At 43.9% G+C, this 22563-nt stretch overlaps 2 protein-coding genes across 2 annotated transcripts; one reads left to right on the top strand and one right to left on the bottom strand.

Moving 5' to 3' along the window:
* Positions 1-208: 208 nt before the first annotated feature.
* Positions 209-1636, bottom strand: LOC145463471 (uncharacterized). The gene has a single exon (XM_081447224.1). It carries the CDS (start codon positions 1440-1442, stop codon positions 786-788), a length of 657 nt encoding a protein of 218 aa, XP_081303350.1. The 5' UTR covers positions 1443-1636; the 3' UTR covers positions 209-785.
* Positions 1637-12891: 11255 nt separating this feature from the next.
* Positions 12892-14910, top strand: LOC145462253 (uncharacterized). Its single transcript, XM_081445756.1, has one exon. The coding sequence runs from the start codon at positions 12892-12894 to the stop codon at positions 14908-14910; it is 2019 nt and encodes a 672-aa protein (XP_081301882.1).
* Positions 14911-22563: the final 7653 nt, after the last annotated feature.

Here is a 22563-nt window from a genome sequence, read left to right as displayed (position 1 = left end):
TTTTTTGTGGTAGGCCTTTTTACAGACAACCCTCTGGTCATTCCCTGACAGTTGATTGGAGCAATTCATCTTGGATGTGTGGCGTCATACAAATAATGACTAAAACCCTGGAATCACACACTCTTATAAGAGTCACATGGCTAATTCAGGTCTTAACCTCTTCTTCTACTTCCTCTTCGTCATCATCGTCCGGGAGTAACTTCTTCCGCATTAGTCTGTTTAGCAGGAATTTCCGTTTTGCCACTGCCGACTCGGCCGCTTCGTCAAAATCCATGTCGTCTTCCTCAATAAAGCGTCGAAGAGTCTTCATGACTTTACGGTGTATTGCGTCGTGTTTGATACGGTGAGTCCATTTTAGACGCTCTAAGTAAGTCCTTCGTAGCCTTCTTCTACTTACAGGTAATAGGACGTTGAAAGCAGCATTTTCGGCATAGTTTTGGGATTTCCCCTTATCCAGGAACTGCTGGACTTCTTTCAGGTAGGTTTCTTTGACGTCTTCCCCGACGTTTTGACGTAGCGGACTCCACGGATCTGGTTCATCGTCGTCCGCTTCTTCTTCCTCTTCGGAGCTGCTACTATCCTCATCTTCTTCCTATTCCTCTTCAGGCTCCTCTTCATCCACCTCTTCTTCCTCTTCTACGTTGTCATCATTGTTATCTTCCACGGGGCCAAAAATATCTGTTGAACGATCATCCATGATTCTCGTCGACCTTCACCCAAGACAACGTGCTTCAAATGAGCCGAGTCGATTAAACTGATGTTTAATATACCATTTTGGGCAATGATCAGACATTCTCTTTCTTTCTTCGATGCCAGCGCGGGTATCCTTCGTGCGTCATAAGGTGACTAAACACGCGTTTCCTGTCATCACTGGCGGGATGTAAATCCAGGACCGTGTACCCAAACGGTCGTTCGGTCACTTTTTGATACGCGTCCATCATGTCTTGCCAGCAAGTGGGAAAAGCTTGAAGCAGTAAATTCTTCATCCCTAATTGATCTCTTGGATTTTTGAAGGCTACGATGTAGTGGGCGTTCCTGGAAATACTCTTGGCGTATTTCCCTGGTGGAAACATGTCTTGGCACAAGTACAACACGGTGATATTTTGATGATGAGAGTGTTTGGTGAATAAGTCTAGCAACGCTTTGTCCTCTCCTCCCTCTGCCATCAGATCGTCTAATACGAGTAATTCACCCTTCGGAAACCATGACTTGAGATGGTCTGACTCTGGAATCCCTTCATGAAATTGCACACCAGCTTCTTCCATGTCTCTAAATCCGTCTTGCCACGCCCCGTAGCAATAATGAATCGTAGTGGGAGGGTTTACAAACAATCCTTCCAAGTGATCCAAGAGTAACGATTCGGTAAAACAAGTCTTGCCACAACCAGAAGGGCCCACGATCAAAATACTGGAGGGTGTCTTGAACCGAAACGCTTCTCCCATTTCTATTCTACTAGGGATCCCATGGTGCTTTTCGGTAGGAAATGTGATATTTGGGACATCTCGTGTCTTTTCTGATCCACTGCTTTGACAACTATGTTTTTCTTGACGAATTCTACTGTCTGCACGAGAGAATAGTCTATGACAATATCGACAATAAAGGGACACGACTCCTTGCTAGTTTGACTCAAAATGAATTGAGGCAGTTAATGCCTTAGTTTTATATATGATTAATGATGGAGTTGACAAGTGTGGTGGAGGTGGTGGCGGCGGTGGGGGCGATGGCGTTGGTGGTGGTGGTGGTGGTGATGGTGAATGTGGTGGTGGTGTAGGTGGTGGATGTGGCGGTGGTGGTGAATGTGGTGGATGTGGTGGTGGTGGTGAATGTGGTGGTGGTGTTGGTGGTGGATGTGGTGGTCGTGGAAACAGTGGTGGTGTAGGTGGTGGATGTGGTGGTGGTGAATGTGGTGGTGGTGGTGAACGAAGTGGTGGTGTAGGTGGTGGTGGTGGTGGCGGTGGTAAATGTGTTGGTGGTGGTAAATGTGGTGGTGGTGGTGGATGTGGTAGTGGTGGTGGTGAATGTGGTGGTGGTGAATGTGGTGGTGGTGAATGTGGTGGTGGTGAATGTGGTGGTGGTGAATGTGGTGGTGGTGGCGGTGGTGACGGTGGTGACGGTGGTGACGGTGGTGGATGTGGTGGTGGTGAATGTGGTTGTTGTGATGGTGCATGTGGTGGTGGTGGTGGTGAATGTGGTGGTGGTGGTGAATGTGGTGGTGGTGGTGAATGTGGTGGTGGTGGTGAATGTGGTGGTGGTGGTGAATGTGGTGGTGGTGAATGTGGTGGTGGTGGTGAATGTGGTGGTGGTGGTGAATGTGGCGGTAGTGGCGGTGGTGGCGGTGGTGGTGGTGGTGGTGGTGGTGGATGAGGTGGTGGTGGTATCGTAAAAAATGGTATGAAAACAACAAGGAACGACTCGCCAGCAGCTAGAGAGCCTATTGTCAACAGAACAAGGAGCACATCAGAAATTCTCGAAGACAATACTGTAAAAACAACAGGGAACGGATCAACGAGTATTGGAGAAGTTACTATGCCAAGAATAAGGAACGGATCAGGCAAAGACTTCATGACCAAAAGCAAAGAAAACTAGGGCAGAATATCGTGCGTTTTGGGGCCAGGGACCAAGCGTCTGTGAAACTGGAAACGAGTTTAGTTCCCAACACTTTGTGGAATACCGACGGTCAAGAGTTAAAGAGTTAAAAATTGTAATCAATTCTCTTTCGGAGTTCATGTTATTATTTTTATGATCATTATTCAATAAACGTTATAAAGACTCAGACTCTTTGTTTTTGTTTTTGTTTTTGTTTTGTTTTACGAGTTCTTTGAGTTACAATAAAAGTTAGACGTTACACCCAAGCTGTGTCTTCAGGGTAAATGGGGGGTGAAAAAGATGACTGAAGAGTTAATCTGTTGATAATCACTTCATCCTCAGCGTCGTAGTGCAGCCACGACAGGAACAATAACCTTAACTTTACTTCGCGTACGCAGAGCATTACTTCCGTTGGGATGTTTCTACTGAACATTTCATACACCGTCTGTCTTATTGATTGAGTAATGGTCATCCACGGCAAGTTGACATAGGCATGGATGTACAGGGTAGCGTTTCGCCTTTGCTGCACGAAGATGGTGAGTCTTGTATAAAATTCAAACCAGATGGAAAGATTCGCATGGTACGGCAAGGTCCTCCACGAAACAATATTACGATTGTGACTATGATAAGGCCGTCCCCCTCGCCGATACCTATTGATGGCATTCGTTGCGTTGGTAATCCTCTCGAGTACCACATCCTCCCAAGGTGAAAGTTGTGCCTCATCTTCATTCCCTCGAGGATTTGAGGTTTTGCAATGTCCGCACTTATCTGAGTATTGTAACTCCTGTTGCAAACATCTCTTGTGCAAAAATTTTCCACAGCAATAAGTTTTCGCACTACATCGAGTCAAGGAGTTAATGACGAGGTCGCCTTGACAGATGAAACATTTGTCCTTGAACTCATCTACTTCGGGGGTCAATCCTAGTAGTCTTCTTTCGTGAGTCAACAAACTTTGTTTTGGTCCTTTTCAAAACGTGTGAAGGTTTTATATAGCAGACTAAGAGGGAGTACCTCCTTATCCCTATTTTACCCCTTTGGCCGAGAAGGGAGTGGGACAAGGCTAGGATTGGTTCCCGATGAGGTCACCGTCCCACGATGCTTTGGAACGGGGAGTACCCCTCACCCCAATTTTTACCCCTACGACCGCGAAAGGAGTGGGGCAAGTCTAAGATTGGTTCCCGATGAGGTTACGGTCCTACGATGCTTTGGAACGGGGAGTACCCCTTACCCCTATTTTAACCCTTCGACCGAGAAGGGACTGAGGCAAGTCTAGGATTGGTTCCCGATGAGGTCACCGTCCCAGGATGCTTTGGAACGAATAGAAAGGTATATAAGTGCCTCGGACAAAAGTCTCTCAGTCTCCATCATGGCCGCTTGTTGGACGGACCTCTGTCGTTTAGGACCACAGGACACTGTAAGTATCGATTTTGTGTCGCCATGGAAATCCGTGAGACCGATCCCAGTCCTCCGTCGAGGCTGGTGGGCTGTTTTCCAACATGGCCGACTTTCGTGCACTGCGTGAAAGCCAAAATATTCTAGAGTATTCTAGACTCGAATATGTGATGGTGACGCAATAGAATCCTAGAGTATTCAAGCCGCACACAACACGTGACGTACACCTAGAATATTCGTGTCGAATACGGTGGAATACGCTCCGTTCATAATCGTTCGAGGATTTTCGTTAAAGTATACCACACATCTGTCGTACTCCTAGAGTATGATGGCGAACCCTTTGTAAAAAGAACTTTATAAAAGAAGGTAACAGTTCGGGTGCATAGCATTCTCCTGGAAGCAAACTTTAGACTATGAATTCAAAGTATGTGCGATCTGCGCGTGTATACGTTTATCCTCGAATACGTGATCTTGACGCCAAAGCTATAGAATTCTAGAGTATTCATGACGTGTACAACCGTGACGTGGACCTGGAATATTCTTATCGAATATGGGCATACGCCAGGAGCACGACCGTGTATTCGTTCGTTGACCAGAACAATAATTATCTCCTCAGAGCTTTATTATCTAGCTCTCTGCACGCACTGCAGGCCTATGATGAGGGAGCATCATAGGCCTGCAGTCCGTGCAGAGAGCTAGATAATAAAGCTCTGAGGAGATCATATTGTACTTGTTTGGTTCATGTTGTCGGCGCGGCGCATGTGTTTTGCTTGAATCAAGAAATTTACACACTTTGTTGTAACTTCGAATTCCCCTCAATCGGTTTTGACGGACGTTTTCGGGATAATCACTACAAAGCGATTTCTCTTTGTGTGACCCGTCTCGTCTGAAGTGGTTAACACAGCACGAAACCACAAATTGGACACTACGGGATACGTAAAGTTCCGCAAAGTTAAACTGACTAGAGACACGTAAAGCTGCGCAAAGTTTGGTTAGTAAGAGGAATCAAGTTCGTTTCGGAGAAATTTTGGTGTATTCAGTGGAGAAAGTCCCGAGACCTTCAGGCAAATATCTTTTCTCTGTGGGATGAATTTAACTCCGGAGCTCGCAGGGCAACGAAACTCCTAAATAACGGCCCAATAGCTTCCTCAGTCGACTTCCTGCCATCATATCAACATTGCATTACGCTTGAACAAGAAATCACAAAACGTATTACGAAGTCGAAAACACTTTAATCAGATTTTTTTCCTCGAGGTTACTTTTGAAACGAAATTGACTTTAAATATGTTTCGAAACGACCTGTGACGAAATGAGAGAAACGACCTACATCAGCATTCTGAGTGTCCGACCTTCAACAAGCACGGATCAGCGGTTTTCCACATTAGATACCAGGTTCTCTCGTGGGCGCCGCCATCTTGAATTCTTAATTCGGCTCCTGATTGGCTGAAACTTGTGGCGGCCATCTTGGATTTGGAAAACAATAGCATCCATTGTTCTCCAAACAATAGCCTATTGTCTTTCTCGGCTCCTGATTGGTTACCGGTCATATGAGCTTGTATTACTATTGTTAGCGGTTGTTCAGCTCCGTTATTATTCTCCTCTTCTGTATTGGTGTTCTTTACTTGTAATTTCCTAGTTTACTAGCCTAAATGGTACGATATATTTGTATTTTGCCGGGGTTTTTGGTCCAAAGTAGTGGACAACCCGGCCTAACTGGCATAATATGCTTGTCTATGGGGTTTAGGTCCGACGTAGCGGACACCCTAGCCTAACTGGCATGATATGTTTGTATGTGGGGTTTTCGATCCAAAGTAGAGGACACCCCAGCCTAACTGGTGTGATATGTTTGTACATTGGGTTTTTGGTCCAAAGTAGTGGACACCCGAACCTCACCGGCATGATGTGTTTGTACATGGGGTTTTGTGGTCCAAAGTAGTGGACACCCCAGCCTAACTGGCGTGATATGTTTGTACATGGGGTTTTGTGGTCCAAAGTAGTGGACACCCCAACCTCACCGGCATGATATGTTTGTACATGGGGTTTTGTGGTCCAAAGAAGTGGACATCCCAGCCTAACTGGTATGATATGTTTATACATGGGGTTTTGTGGTCCAAATAGTGGACACCCCAGCCTAACTGGCATGATAAGTTTATACACGGGGCTTTTTGGTCCAGAGTAGTGGACACCCCAGCCTAACTGGCATTATATGTTTATACATGGGGTTTTTTGGTCCAAAGTAGTGGACACCCCAGCCGACCTAACTGGCATGATATGTTTATACATGGGGCTTTGTGGTCCAGAGTAGTGGACACCTCAGCCTAACTGGCATGATATGTTTGTACATGGGGTTTTGTGGTCCAAAGTAGTGGACACCCCAGCCTAACTGGCGTGATATGTTTATGTACGGGGATTTTCGTCCAAAGTAGTGGACACCCCAGCCTAACTGGCATCATGTGTTTGTAAATGGGGATTGGTCCAAAGTTCTGGACAAACCAGGCTGTCTGCTAGTTGTGTGCAAATTCATTTGCACTGTAACCTTAAAAACGTTGAATTTGTATACGCAAGAGACTTTGGTTCAAAGTAGTTGACACTCTAGCCATAAAGGCAGTCAGATGTAAAGCTCGTTTAGTTTGTGTTATGTTTGTGCACGTCCTGCGAGTATATGTAATAAATGTGCTCAGTCGTCAAATACATATTGTATTCACATCTACTCTGAAGATGAGCTTTTTACAAGAATCCACGAGGACAGATCAGCTCCAGCGATGGAAGAGGCATTTTGAATCCGTATTGAACAGACCAGCCCCAAGCCAATTACCAGATCCTCTGCCTGCAGATGTTCCCCTGAACATCGGCACAGGACCTATTTCCAAAGGAGAAATAAGATCAGCCCTCACTCAACTAAAGAATGCCAAAGCTCCAGGGGGTAGATAACATCCCTCTTGAAGCATTGAAGGAGGGAGGTCCTTGTACTGTGGCGGCACTGCATAGAATTTTAACCTTCGCATGGGAGAAAGAAGAGATTCCAGATGACTGGAAGAGAGGTCTTCTAGTAAAGCTGACAAAGAAAGGGGACCTTTGTCGGTGCGGTAACTGGAGGGGAATAATGTTGCTCTCGATACCCAGCAAAGTCTTAACCCGGGTCATATTGAACCGAATGAGGGTGGCGGTTGATGAAGCCCTGAGAGATGAGCAGGCGGGATTTAGGAAGGATCGCTCCTGTACCGATCAAATTGCCACTTTGAGGATTATTGTAGAGCAATCAATCGAGTGGTCATCCCCCCTGTACTTGCTATTCGTGGATTTTGAGAAAGCCTTCGATTCTTTGGATAGGGAGGCTATGTGGAGGATTCTTCGTCATTATGGCATACCCGACAAAATCATCAATATGCTCAAGGTTCAGTATGAGGGCTTTATTTGCCAAGTGCTTCATGGAGGAACTTTGACCAACCCCATCGAGGTCAAGACCGGTGTGAGACAGGGGTGCCTTCTTTCGCCGTTGCTATTCCTCATGGTACTTGATTGGGTGTCGAAGAATGCATATGAGCGTAAACGTTTGGGACTCCAATGGACACTGACCCAACGCCTAGAAGACTTGGATTATGCTGACGACCTTTGCTTACTAACACACCGGCTAGTTGATATGAAAGAGAAGGGAGAAAGATTACAAGAGACTAGTGGGCAGGTTCGACTCAAAATCAACATCCAGAAAACAAAGGAGATGCGAATTGGCGTGAGGCAACAAGAATCGTTGGAACTCCATGGGGAAGGTGTTGAAAGAGTGTCTGAGTTCACGTATTTGGGAAGCATCATTAGTGAAACTGGCGGAACTGATGAGGACATAACAGCCAGGATCAGGAAAGCGCAATCGACATTCTCAATGCTTATGCCTGTGTGGAAGGAAAAATGTATCAGATTGCAAACGAAGCTCAGGATTTTCAATACAAACGTGAAGTCTGCCCTTCTGTATGGTTCAAAAACATGGAGATCGACAAAACTACTGACCTGTTACTTTCGTAACTCGTTTTCTTCTTTGTTTTGTTTAAATAACTATTACTTATTAACGATTATGTACATTTTTTAAGTTTTTGCTATTCATGCTGTGATTGCTGTGATCAACGCAAGTTTCGCAATATAACCTTTGGAATCAAGTAATTAGAGACACCACATTTTTATCAGTTTAGTTACGCCATCTACGTTTTCGTTGTTATTTTATGCTATCGCTATCATCGCTATCGTGTTAAGCTATCGTTCCTACCATTGCTACCCTCGCAGGAGCAAGATCAAAGTAAGTCTTTGCTACATATATTTTAGTTGTAATCGTGTCGTTATAGTTTAAGATTTATGTTCATTGGTATCCTTGATTTATGTTTTGTATCTTAACTAGTATTAGCTTACATAAGCCTTTTGTATCGTTTTGCTTTTAGTTCGAACCACACAATCACAACCGTTACTACAACTTCACATCACAAGTTCATCTCTATTTTGTTATCCTGATTTCTATATTGTTGATTCATCGCTCCTTCTAATAAACGCTAACTATTGATTTTACTGTGACCTGGTTTCCTTGAATTGCAATGTGCGTTCGAGTGGTTCAAGCTCCTGTTAAGGCATGATCTACACGTGGCTTCGCTCCTGGAAAGTCACATCAGTTCGAATTTGACGAAAAGTTTCGCGTTGTCCATCATTTATCGTTAGATTTTCTACCTTTACGAAGACTTTAGCTACACTAGCTAACGTAACAGTTGAAACACGTGTTGTTCACTTCAAGTTATGCAATAAGCTATCACGTTCCACAACACGCGCGTGGAAATCCTACACCGGTTATGGCCGACAAAGAAAGCGAACAAACCACAGATGGTGAACATGAATCACTTCCAACTATTTCTAAAGTCAGGCTAGAAAATGTTACTCTCGACTGGGACGGAGTTCGATCCGAAAAACTCCGACAGCTTAAAAGAAGCAGAAGTTCTAAGAAGGGAATTCTTACTAAGGCCCAAAACGAAATAAAAGGGTTCATGCTGAATTCTAACAATTACAATCTAGTAAAGGACAGAATCGAAGAATTCAAACATCTCTTACAAGAGTTTAAGGAAGCCCATGCCGCTTATCATTCTCAACTTCGTGACGAAAACGAAATTAAAGAGTCGAATGATTATTATGACGCCGCAGTTCTCTTAGGAACGGATTTGGCACGCGATGTCGGTAATTGGATCTCGTCAACAGCTACTGAAACAAGGTTACTACAAGAAGAGTTACGCCCTGAGGATTCAATTAGCAACGCCGGTTCTCGTGCCAGTTCAAAGTCATCTCGCCGCTCGAGAAAGGGTTCGTCGATTGGTTCCCGTGCAAGTTCTCGCGCAAGCTCCCGCGCGAGTTCAATTTCAGGCGCTAAGACGAAGGCCGCCGCTAAACGAGCAGTTTTACAAGCCGAAGCCGAGAACCTTGAAAGGTTCCACGCCCTCCAAAAGGAAGAGCTAAGCATCCAGCAACGAAGAAGAGCTTTGGAACTCCAAACAGAGATCGGAAAGGCTCAAGCTGAGGAGCTGATATACGCAGAAGCAGAGGCAGATCACGTGGCAACCCCTAGATCTTTAGATCCAGCTGCCAACCGGCCTACATACTCCGAAAGCGCAGTAAACGGTTGCTCATCAGAATCCCGACCGCCAAAAAACGAGCCGACATTGGATAAGACCGATAGTAGGCCCCAGAATTTTACTGAAGTTCCTAAAGTTAGCAAACCTCTCAACCCGAATGCCGACAGTTGGCCATGCGATGACCCGAAGCCAGTAGTTAAGCCGTCTTCTTTGCTTACTGTTAAAGAGGAACCTGCGAAAGAAGCTTGTGGCCCGCCCGACACATTTCTTGAAAGGTTGTTAGCTACTCAAAGCCAGCAGAATTCCGTGATGCAACAGTTACTCCAGCGACAACAAGAGAGCACACTTGCCCTGACGCTCCCTCAGCCAGAGGTGCCTACTTTTAGCGGAGACCCTATTGAGTACTGGGGATTCATACGAGCCTTCCAAAACGTAATCGAAAGCAAAACCACCAGTGATAGCGCAAGATTATACTACCTGGTACAATATACATCCGGAGAAGTACAAGAGTTAGTGTCCAGCTGTTTATCAATGAAACCTGAGGAAGGATATCAGGAAGCTAGAAGTCTACTTAAGAAACGATACGGTCAAAGCTACCGGATTGCTACTGCCTACGTTAACAAGTTAACAAAGGGACCACCTATTAAAGCAGAGGATAGCTCCGCACTACGGCGGTTCTCGATTCTGCTCACTAGCTGCAAGAATACTCTTAAAGAAATCGGCTATCTTAACAAAGTGGAGAATCCAGATACCCTAAAAATGATCGTTAACAGGCTGCCATATGGATTGAAACTGAAGTGGCGTGACGTCGCTGACAGGATCACCGAAACGGAAAAACGGGAAATAACCATAGAAGACAGATAATTTCGTTACCTCAAAGGCTCGAGCTGCCACACACGCCATCTTTGGAAATGTTACGAAGGACAACCCAGTACCTCCCGGAGGATCGAAGTTCAGAAGCAAGCCACCCCTTAAGGCGTCCAACTTCGCCATCGACGCGGTCTCACAGCAGGAAACCCACACACCAGTTAATGGTAACAGTCAGAAATGTCCTCTCTGTAATGCCCGACATTGGCTGTCCCGTTGCGATGAGTTTAAGAAGAAGTCTCTAAAAGACAGATTTAATTTCGTCCGCTCTAAGAACATTTGCGATAACTGCCTTGTGCCTGGCCACTTCTCCAACTCCTGTCCGAAAGAAAGCTTCTGTCGCGTAACTGGTTGCAATGTCCACACCAAACACTCCTCCTTCTTGCATCCCAAGAATAATGGACCAGCTGCTAATATCGCTTCCGGAGCCAGCGGAGCCAGTGGTACAGGGGCTACACAGCAAGTGGACAATCAGAAGGTTCACAACGGCTTTGTCGATGGAAGAAATGAAACTCTAGGTCCACACAACGAACAAATTCAAGCATCTGCAACCGGTCTCGCTGTCTTGCCAGTTAAAGTGAAAGCAAAGGGCTACGATCGGATGATTCAAACCTACGCATTTCTGGACAATGGCTCCAACGCATCTTTCTGTTCAGAGAAGCTAGCTAAGGAACTGAACTTGTCGGGAAAGAAAACCACGTTGTCATTAACGACTATGGAAAAGGAGAATAGCAAAACCAATTGTCGTGTTGTTAGCTTAGAAGTACTGGACTTGGATGAGGAGAATCTCTTCGAGCTCCCAATTGTGTTCACAAGACCGAGCCTGCCCGTTACTACCGAAAGTGTCGCGAACCAACAAGATGTGAAAAGGTGGCGATATCTCTCTGAAGTCAAGATCCCCAATATTGATGCGGATGTCGGCTTGCTCATTGGCAGCGACGCTCCAGAAATCCTTGAGCCTAAGCAGGTTATTCCGAGTCAGAATGGAGGACCGTACGCTACAAGAACCACCCTCGGTTGGGTGGTAAATGGTCCACTAGGCAAGGTTACGAACACTAACACTCGCACCGCTAACTTCATAAAGGCCGACCTGCGACTAAATGAACAGTTTCAAACTTACTGCGACATGGAATTCAACGACTCAGCATACAGTGAAGCTAGATTGATGTCAGCTAACGATAAGCACGCCATGGAGTTAATGAGGGGCTCTATCAATCTGGAGAATGGCCACTATCAGCTTGCCCTACCCTGGAAGAACGACCCCCCTTGTTTGGAGAACAATAGGTCAGTTGTCGACCATCGCCTTAAGCTGTTAAAATGGCGCCTACCAAGAGACCCAGAGCTGAGGTCCAAGTATAAAGATTGCATCGAAGACCTCTTGAAAAAGGGATACGCAACTAAAGCCCAACCAGCCGAAGCACAAGGCAAGACATGGTATCTCCCCCACCACGCCGTCCAACATCCAGCCAAACCGGGAAAGGTACGTGTCGTGTTTGACTGTTCCGCCAAGTACCACGGCAAGTCTCTCAATGATGAACTCTTACAGGGGCCGGATCTTACAAATTCCCTCGTCGGAGTATTGACAAGATTCCGCCAGGATCCGGTAGCATTTATGTCAGTTCGTGTGAACCTCGAAGACCGCAGTGCATTACGTTTCCTCTGGTGGCCTGATGGAAATCTGGATCTAGAGCCAGAAGAATACATGATGACCGTCCATCTATTTGGGGCTGTATCTTCCCCTAGCTGTGCCAACTTTGCTTTGAAGAAGACCGCGGCAGATAACCAAGCAGATTTCAGCAGTGAGGCTGTAAGAACGGTCGAGCGAAACTTCTACGTGGATGACTGCTTAAAATGCGTTGATTCAGAAGAAGATGCTATCCATCTATCGAGCGAGTTATCACAACTCTTGAAACGAGGAGGTTTCCGGCTAACCAAGTGGCTGTCAAACAAGCGCAAGGTCGTTGAATCTGTCCCTGAGTTGGATCGGGCAGCGTCCGTCAGAGATTTGGACTTCGACCACATCCTTACAGAGAGAGCCCTTGGGGTACAATGGCACGTGACTTCAGACACGTTTGGCTTTAAAATTGCTACCAAAGATAAACCACCCACCAGAAGAGGAATCCTCTCCATGATCAGCTCGATCTACGATCCACTCGGCTTTGTGGCTCCCTTCCATCTTTCTGCCAAGATTCTCCTTCAAAACCTCTGCAGGAAGCAACTTGGTTGGGACGACTTAATCCCTGAAGAGGATCTAATATGCTGGAAGAGTTGGTAGGAAGAGCTACCTAGACTGGAGCAGTTCTCTATCGATAGGTGCTTCAAGCCTCCGAATTTTGGTGATATCAGTTCCTGCCAACTCCACCACTTCTCTGACGCCTCTCAGGTGGCCTATGGTGCTGTTTCCTACCTCAGGCTCGTAAATGCCCAGCACGAAGTTCACTGCTCGTTCGTTATGGGAAAATCCCGCTTATCACCTCTAAAGCCAGTGACCATCCCAAGAATGGAACTGTCTGCCGCTGTGCTCTCCACGAGGCTGGACAGAATGATACGCCACGAGATAGAACTCCCTATCAACGACTCCTTCTACTGGACGGACAGCACTTGTGTCCTGCGCTACATCGCTAACAGTGAAAGAAGGTACAAAACCTTCGTGGCTAACCGAGTCGCTGCTATCCGCGAGCAATCCATCCCAAGCCAATGGCATTACGTTGGAACAAAAACGAATCCCGCCGACGACGCGTCAAGAGGCTTATCAGCCGAGGCTATCATCAGAAGTAACCGCTGGACAAAGGGTCCAGAATTCCTTTGGCTGTCCGAAGAAAATTGGCCCCAGATGCCCGCTGCAATCGACGAGGAGATCAAACAGAAACCTTTAGAAGAAGTTGCTGCCACGTTTGCAACCATGACCTGTCCTCCAGATTACGATGTTGTGGAAGTTTTCAAGCGATTTTCGTCGTGGTACTCGTTAAAGAGGTTCGTGGCGTGGATACTCCGATACAGAAATCGCCTGCGAAATGCTATCACCAGAAGAAAGAAAGGAGACCTGCTGCAATCCCACCACGATCAGAAGATTGATGCCTTGAAGGTCCACGAGCTAGAGGAAGCCGAAAGAGAAATCATCAAGGTCGTCCAAAGTCGCTGTTTCAACGACGAGTTGCTATCTTTACAGGGCTCTGCCTCTGAAGCCACAAACCCCCTGAAGATAAAGAGCGTGAAGAAATCAAGCCACATATGCAAATTGGACCCAATCCTTTTGAGAGGTCTCATATGTGTAGGAGGTCGCCTCCAACGCTCAACGATCAGTGAAGATGCTAAACATCCAGTCATACTACCAAAGCAGCATCACGTGTCCGACCTCATCATTCGTCATTATCATCTACGCTGTGGTCACTCTGGTCTTGAGCATACGCTGTCAATGATTAGAGAGAGATATTGGATTGTTCAAGCGAGAATCTCCCTACGCCGAGTTCTGAACGGATGCTTCCACTGCAAGAGGACACAGGCATCCGTGGGACAACAGAAGATGGCAAATTTGCCCGAGGACAGAGTTTGCCCATCCGAACCTCCCTTCAGCCATGTTGGAGTCGATTGTTTTGGCCCCCTGCTTGTACGTCGTGGAAGAAGTACAGTAAAGAGATATGGTGTCCTATTTACCTGTCTGGCAGTTCGCGCGGTTCACATCGAAGTTGCTCATAGCCTAGACACCGATTCTTTCATCCATGCTTTAAGGCGTTTTATCGCGAGAAGAGGCCAACCTCAACGCATACGATCTGACAATGGCAGTAACTTTGTCAGAGGCGAGAAGGAACTGCGAGAAGCCATCCAAGATTGGAATCAGCAGAAGATTCATGACTTCCTGCTAGCTAAGAGCATCGAATGGGTTTTCAACCCTCCAGCTGGTTCGCATCACGGCGGCGTCTGGGAAAGATGTATCCGTACAACCCGTAAGGTGATGAAAGCACTTCTGCAAGACCAAGCGCTGGACGACGAAGGGCTGCATACCTTGCTATGCGAAGTGGAATCCATCATCAATGGACGCCCATTAACCAAGGTTTCAGATGACCCCAGGGATCCAGAGGCCCTAACACCCAATCACCTGCTACTCTTGCGGTCGGGTCCCACATTGCCACCGGGAGCATTTGTCAAAGACGACAGCTTTTCGCGCCGCAGATGGCGTCATGTGCAGTACTTAGCTGACGTGTTCTGGCGTCGCTGGATGCGCGAATACCTGCCAGCTCTACAAGAGAGACAGAAGTGGAACAAAGCCAGAAGAAACTTCGCCGTCAATGATGTGGTCCTGGTCCTTGATGAATCTACTTCCCGCGGTTCGTGGCCACTTGGAAGAGTACTAGAGGTTCATGAGAGCCGAGATGACGGCTTAGTACGGAGTCTAAAAGTGAAGACGAGAACATCCGTTCTCACCAGACCAATAGATAAAGTTGTTCTGTTGGAGGCCGCTGATCAGAAATGAACTGAACTTTGTTTTGTTTTTTCTTCTTTTTATTATAAGGACTTTATTATAGTGTTTTAGTTAAAGACGTTTGCCTGTTGTTACCGCCTTTAAAGGGGCCGGAATGTTACTTTCGTAACTCGTTTTCTTCTTTGTTTTGTTTAAATAACTATTACTTATTAACGATTATGTACATTTTTTAAGTTTTTGCTATTCATGCTGTGATTGCTGTGATCAATGCAAGTTTCGCAATATAACCTTTGGAATCAAGTAATTAGAGACACCACATTTTTATCAGTTTAGTTACGCCATCTACGTTTTCGTTGTTATTTTATGCTATCGCTATCATCGCTATCGTGTTAAGCTATCGTTCCTACCATTGCTACCCTCGCAGGAGCAAGATCAAAGTAAGTCTTTGCTACATATATTTTAGTTGTAATCGTGTCGTTATAGTTTAAGATTTATGTTCATTGGCATCCTTGATTTATGTTTTGTATCTTAACTAGTATTAGCTTACATAAGCCTTTTGTATCGTTTTGTTTTTAGTTCGAACCACACAATCACAACCGTTACTACGACTTCACATCACAAGTTCATCTCTATTTTGTTATCCTGATTTCTATATTGTTGATTCATCGCTCCTTCTAATAAACGCTAACTATTGATTTTACTGTGACCTGGTTTCCTTGAATTGCAATGTGCGTTCGAGTGGTTCAAGCTCCTGTTAAGGCATAATCTACACGTGGCTTCGCTCCTGGTAAGTCACATGACCAAGAAATTGCAAACCTTTACCAACAAGTGTTTAAGGAAGATCCTGAACATCCGCTGGCCAGAGGTCATTTCAAATGAAGAACTATGGGAAAGGACACAACAAATACGTATAGAAGAAAGCATTATGAGAAGAAAATGGACATGGATCGGGCATACGCTACGGAAGCCTGAGAATAATATCACCCGTTGCGCTCTCGAGTGGAACCCTCAGGGGTCTAGAAGAAGAGGTCGCCCAAAGCAATCCTGGAGGCGAAGTGTGATAGCTGAGCTCGCCAAGAACAAGTTCACGTGGGTAGAGGCAAAGCGAACTGCCAGTAATAGAGTTAGGTGGAGATCCATGGTTGACGCCCTATACTCCCCTTTAGGAGCGAAGATGGCCTAATGTAATGTACGAGGACAGATTGTACAAGTGGTCGGCGATAGCAGTTTATACCTTGCTGATGAACAGTTATTGGATGATTTATGTAGTTTCTCATTCTTGTAGTTGCTGTAATGTAGTTTGGGTTGGTTCTTGCCAGGTCCTCCCCAAATAACCTTATTTGCCTATTGGCTGTGCGTTCATTCGTTGTGACGTGGAGACAAAATGTTATATAGCTACTGGAGGAGATAAAAATTAAAATAAGCGGTGACTAAAGCGTAAGTACTGGATACAGTCACCTTTCATGTACCCGAAACATGTGCGTATTTCGTGAGGTGTCAGTTCGCAGCGTGACTTATTAGACGTCACGTGACGAAATGCAGAGTCAGGTTGATTTTGACCTCAAAAGTTGCAATCCCAAAAGGAAGTTAGTATGTGTTACCGCAGACGTCTTCGTCAACGGTATTTCTTCCTCTTAATACTTTTGATTATTTTTGTTGTCTTATTTTTACTATTTAAATGGCCATCCGTTCCCAAAGTATCTCGCAAATCGGAGAAATGCCTTGTGTATAGTCCTGCTTTTCCATCTGAAGGTGGCCCTGGATGTAGTTCACGATGTGTGGCACGTAAAGGAAATGTTTCCACTCGCATGTATGGAGCAGCGTTTTGGAACAAATTTCATTCTTGGCCGAGCGAACTTATCGAGAATATGGAGCTCGCTGCGTCGATTTTGAAACAGTTTGGTCAAACGCAAAGTTTAAACACAGAGGGAGGTCGAGATCTTCATCTTGCGTTCGACTACTATTGCTGCTACACTAAGAACGAGGCTGTGAAAATCGGGAAATTCCTGAATAATTATTCTTGGAAAACTTTCGAGGTCTGGTTTGATAAGATAGAATGTGCAATCCACGGTTATGGCGATGCAGTTTCACTTGTACTCATGGTTGACAAGAAATCACAACAGGAGTTGACTTGGTGGGCACTGAAAAACGAACGAGATCTCGAACTTACAACTGGTGTGCGGAAGCACATTCCACACACCAGACTGCAGGACTTTCACATGACTCTCGGAACCGTTAATCAAAGCAATTTTCCAGTGCAGTTAGCGGTGGAAGAGATCAATAAAGTTATCCCACCAGGAACATGGCACAAAACGCCAGTCATTCTCAACCAACCGATTTGCCACAGATGCGAGAGACTAATGAAGGCACAATCTCTGGCTTAGCATGAAATCAGTAGATTTATTTCTCTAACCCAGGGACATAAAGCAAATCTCTTGTTAGACCTTGTTATGCCTCTCCCAGCAGTTTGCCAGAAACGGTAATTATGATGAAAGGCCGGGGGGGGGGGGGGTGGGGGGGGTACTTCCAGAAAAGTTGGGTGGGGATGTTCGGCCACTTCCCAAAACCCTTACCCTATTTATGACCAAAATCTGCGTTTTTTGCTACCCTATTTATAACTTGACCAAAAATTAGATAGCCTATTTATGAAAGCTGTGGCTGACACAGTTGGCCTAAACATAAGTTATGAAGGGCTTTTGTTGACGGTCTTAATGATAATGATGAAAAAGTAGCTTGTCCTAAGAAACATACCCAATTCAAGACCAGAGTGCAAAAACCATACCCTATTTATAACCAAAATGGCCAAAATTGATACCCTGTTTATGACCAAAACGGCTAAAAAAACCCTACCCTTTGGGGCTGCACATACCTATACAGCCCATATATGGGAGTACCCCCCACCCCCACCCGGCGGATGAAAGCTCTGCATGAAAGATTTGGATTCAAACCTATTGTAATTTTTGGTAAAGCCAAGTTTGTAAAGTATATGTGCACTTCAGCACACTCACTACACGCCTATTCCCAGTACGTGTATAAAAGACATATTAAGTGTCTATTTCTTTGTAACTCATCTATTTAAACATTTAATTTTTTAACTAAATTACACAACATGATTGCAGGCAAAGTTGGGACTAAGACAGCCTTTATTCACAACAATGTAATATATTACATACACCTAAGTTAATTGAACATCAATAAGTGAGATAAATCAAAATAAAATAAACCTAATTACAATCAACTACAGAAACAAAAGCAAAGTACAAGATAAACAAGGATACACAAGAATGTACAAGGCTTTCAAAATACTGTAAATAGTGACAAGGGAACTAGTCCAGTATAACACCCAAAAGGGGAGGGTTGGGTGGGAAAACTGCCAATATACCGATAGTGCTTACGATTGCTGGCAATTGCATACTGTGAATACTATGAGTCTAATGCACCCTTAATATACTAGTGTAATTGTACTTTTACTAGCGGCCAGTATATCGAACTTAGGTACGTGTACATATGTACATGCAATGAAATTTTTATTACAAAATCATTGTGCAATGAGGCTGACTGAGTCCCAGTATACATGTTTGTACTTTAGATAGGCTTCACCAAGGATGCTGATGCCTTCCGTAATTTCCAATAAGCAAAGCTTTTGCAAGGCAATAACACATAGATTTAGCCAAGCCTAAAAGCAGAGCTCCTCTGTTCATTTTGGAATGTTGTTGCTAATGAAAATAATCCAACATGTATGGGAGGTAAATTGTGAGCGATTTTATAGTTTCAGCCCAAACTAGGTGTAAGATGGTGTGATAATGAAAATAGAGCCTTGATTTCAAGGATTTCAGGGGAGCCACCAAAATTCTTGATAATGTAACAGAACTTTCTTCTGTGCTTTATGGTGGCATTTCTTGTTCTTTCCTACCTTATTCAGAAAAAAAGACACTTGTTTTAATCATTATAATCTTTCTTAGTTAACTTGGGGACTCCCACACAAAAGGAGTTTACACATTTTTTTGTTGTGGGGTATGATTGAAACGCAGTGGTTACAACAAAGAAAAGAAGCCTTGGAGCCAACTAGCTCATAGCTGTCGGAGCTTATCCCGTTTGCTGTAGCATGAAGCGGCTAGGAGTATTTCTACTCCCCCTGGATGGGATGCTAGTCCGTCACAGGTAACTTCTCCGCAATTTGTTAGGTTTCCCCAACAATTCACTGGTACCAATTTATACCCTGGGTGGCTGGAGAGAGGCACTGTAAAAGTTAAGTGTCTTGCCCAAGAAAACAACAGTGTCCCCGGCGCGGGCTTGAGCCCGGACCGCTTGATCCAGGGATGAGTGCACTAACCATAATACCACTGTGCCTCCACAGTGGTTATGATATACTTAGTTCCTAAATCTCTACCAAATAAAATGAAAATACCGAAAATACCGAAATAGTTTTCTAACTTGATTCCCAAAGATAGAGTTAGCCATCTTCACTTTAGTATGGAGTCTCCTACTGCTGAAAGGTTTTGAAACATCTCTCAAAGTATAAGTATAGGCAAAATCACTCTGGCATGAACAGTAAATATGATGTTTTGTTGCTGGTCATCAATACTTGCATAGGCTTCTAATAATAATTTTATTTTTCAATTACAATGTGATTTGTTCTTTTTTTCATCTGAGATTGTGGACTACAGAAGCTTTTATTGGGTTCCTTTAATTAATTTTGCTATGATTAAATTATACCAAAAATTATAAGTAAGCTTTGAGTAAGTTATATTATGCACATTTATTTTGCCTGCAGTATACAACCAAATGCACTCAAGGGTTATGAGGCATAGGTACATTTGTCAGCCAAGCCCAACATATTCAAGATAATGTTTTTATTGACACATCAATTAAAGATAAGTACAGCAAAGTGGATAAACAATACATCAATATCATACATGAAATAGTTTATAAATTAGAGAATACTATTTACACAACACTAGGGAACAAATTAACCTTATTTGGATGTTGTGAATGGCAAGGCTGTCTGTAGAATGTCACAAATTTCTTTCTACTTAAATAATAATCCTGCAACTTTGCTTAAGACCCAGTTCTCAATTTCATGTTGGCAAAATATTACAGTAATTTATGCCATGCCCAATGCAGATAATCACAAAATTGATTTAAAAGCACCATAAACCAAGCACAATAAATATCATTTTTAAGGCAAAAAAGCAATTACATGTAAGTTAAATTAATCAGTTTTTCTTAGAGATAATTATTATCTCTAAGAAAAACTGATTGATTTAACAGGGACTTTAAATAATTACTCGGGTTTCCGTAGGAAAGCACGAGTCATAAAATGCAAGCGTTTTGGTCGCCAAAAGGTGGGTCATGGTCCCAGGCGGGTGTCTGGAAAACCCGAATAGCGAATAGCGAATAGTCGCGAATAACGAACAACGAATAGTCCCGAATAGCGAATAGTACGAATAGTGCAAATAGTCTCGAATAGTGCGAATAGCGGCGCACAGTCTCGAATAGTGGCGAATAGTGGCAAATAGTGGCAAATGGTAGCAAACAGGGTACCCAGTATCTCGCACTCGTCAACCTCGCTGCAACGTAGGATGGGATTTTCCCGCTAAAAAGCACAGATGCTTATCAGGACAAAAGGTGTTTCTAAACGTAATTTCTTCTGTTTTAACCGCTGCAAAAGCGTAAATACGTCTTTACTGGGTTATCCTTGTGTTTTATGTTTTCTTAATGTCGGCGATGGACAGCCTTCGCCTGAGCCCGGAGAAGAAAAGGTAATAGATTCACTGAAATTCTCAGGGGCGTAGCCAGGGGAGGGTTCTAGGGGTTCTGGAACCCCCCTTTTGGGTTATGAAAATGGACATTATTTCAAGAGGGAAAAAAGTATCGGAACCCCCCCCCCCCCCCTTTCGAAATACCGCGAGACGAGATTTTCGTTTTTGAAGAAGAACAAAAGAAAATCAATTTAAAAAGGCATCACATGCTATATCGCAGGTTACAATATTATAAGGGTGCATAAGTTGGACGGATCATACGAGCCTCCTGTATATAGGAGCCTGCAATGTGGAACATTTCCGTTGGCAGAGCAAGTGGCTAAATGCGGATCAAGACCTACCAGCAGTGCAGATCAAGCATTAGAAGAAAACAACCATGAACTGTTTCCAAACGTACATAAATTGCTGCGCATCTTATGTAGGTTGCCAATTACTTCTGAAGAATGTGAGCGATCGTTCAGCACATTGCGGCGATTGAAAACTCATCTGAGGGCGACCATGACCAGTGAGCGAGAGTCTGGACTTGCGCTAATGAACATCCATTATGAAAGTGAAGAATGATCATCGCAGTAAATTTTCCAATTTCAGCAATTGGAAAGAAGAAGCCTAAAAAAAATCATGGCGTCAACGGGATTCGAACTCGTGACCTCCGTGATACCGGTGCGATGCTCTACCAACTGAGCTATGAAGCCACACATTGGGAGCGAGGTCAGTTAATTGAGTTCATATCTTCCCGTGAGGAGTCAAATGATGAGAAGTTTATATGAAATAATTCATATATGAACTGCGGTTGTAGATGCAAGTGAAGAATGATCATCGCAGTAAATTTTCCAATTTAAGCAATTGGAAAGAAGAAGCTTCTTCTTTCCAATTGCTTAAATTGGAAAATTTTTTTTTTTTTTTTTAATTTTTTTTTTATTTACCAATGACATACGTTACTTACATTAAAGTTACTTACAGAAGAATAAAATATCTACAATTAACTTACAATCAAAAATAAATATCTAATTAGCTTACGATAACCACTTAACTGAAGAGCAAAAAAAATCATGTGAAGGTAAAATCTCTTCGGAGGAATGTTTACGTCTTCTCGATACTTTTCAAGACAACAAAACTCCAGGGAACGATGGAATTCCGATCGAGTTCTACAAAAAATTTTGGCCTTTAATCAGCGATTGCTTTATTAGATGTGTTAATGATTGTTTCGAAAAAGGAGAGATGTCCCAATCTCAAAAGCAAGCGTTTATCACACTCATAGAAAAAAGAGGTAAAGATCGTTCTCTCATTGAAAATTGGCGCCCAATTTCTCTTGTTAACGTGGACGCGAAAATTATGTCTAAGGTAATAGCCTCGAGAATTAAAAATGTCTTACCTTATATCATTCATTATAATCAAACAGGGTATATTAAAGATCGTTTTATCGGCGAAACCATTCGCTCCATCTATGATATTATGGATTCGACTGTTAAAGAAAACACCCCTGGTTTAATGATTTTCATTGATTTTCAAAAGGCATTCGATAGTATTGAATGGGATTTCCTTTTTAAATGCCTTGAAGCTTTTAATTTTGGTTCCGACTTTCTCCGCTGGGTAAAACTGTTCTACAAAAACATACAAAGCTGCATAATTAACAACGGCATGATTTCAAAACCTTTTAAACTTGAACGAGGCGTTAGACAGGGAGATCCACTTTCTCCTTATCTTTTCATTGTAGCCGTAGAAACGTTAGCAATTGCCATTCGTCAAAATCCAGCTATAAAGGGTATCTCTATTGGCAAGGAAGAGACAAAACTATTACAATACGCTGATGACACAACAGCAATGCTCGCCAACACTAGCTCGGCCAAAGTACTATTTCAAGTATTAGACCTTTTTAAGAATATCTCAGGCCTCAAGATCAATAATACAAAAACTGAGGGTATGTGGATTGGTTCATCAAAAG

The sequence above is a fragment of the Orbicella franksi genome, chromosome 12, assembly GCF_964199315.1.
Source record: "Orbicella franksi chromosome 12, jaOrbFran1.1, whole genome shotgun sequence".
In the NCBI taxonomy this organism is placed as follows: Eukaryota; Metazoa; Cnidaria; class Anthozoa; order Scleractinia; family Merulinidae; genus Orbicella; species Orbicella franksi.
This window is presented reverse-complemented; position numbering and strand designations above follow the sequence as displayed.

What these genes read in the sequence shown, in the direction of transcription:
- LOC145463471 (XM_081447224.1), bottom strand. Translation starts at nt 1,442, where the DNA reads ATGGGAGAAGCGTTTCGGTTCAAGACACCCTCCAGTATTTTGATCGTG.
- LOC145462253 (XM_081445756.1), top strand. Translation starts at nt 12,892, where the DNA reads ATGGGAAAATCCCGCTTATCACCTCTAAAGCCAGTGACCATCCCAAGA.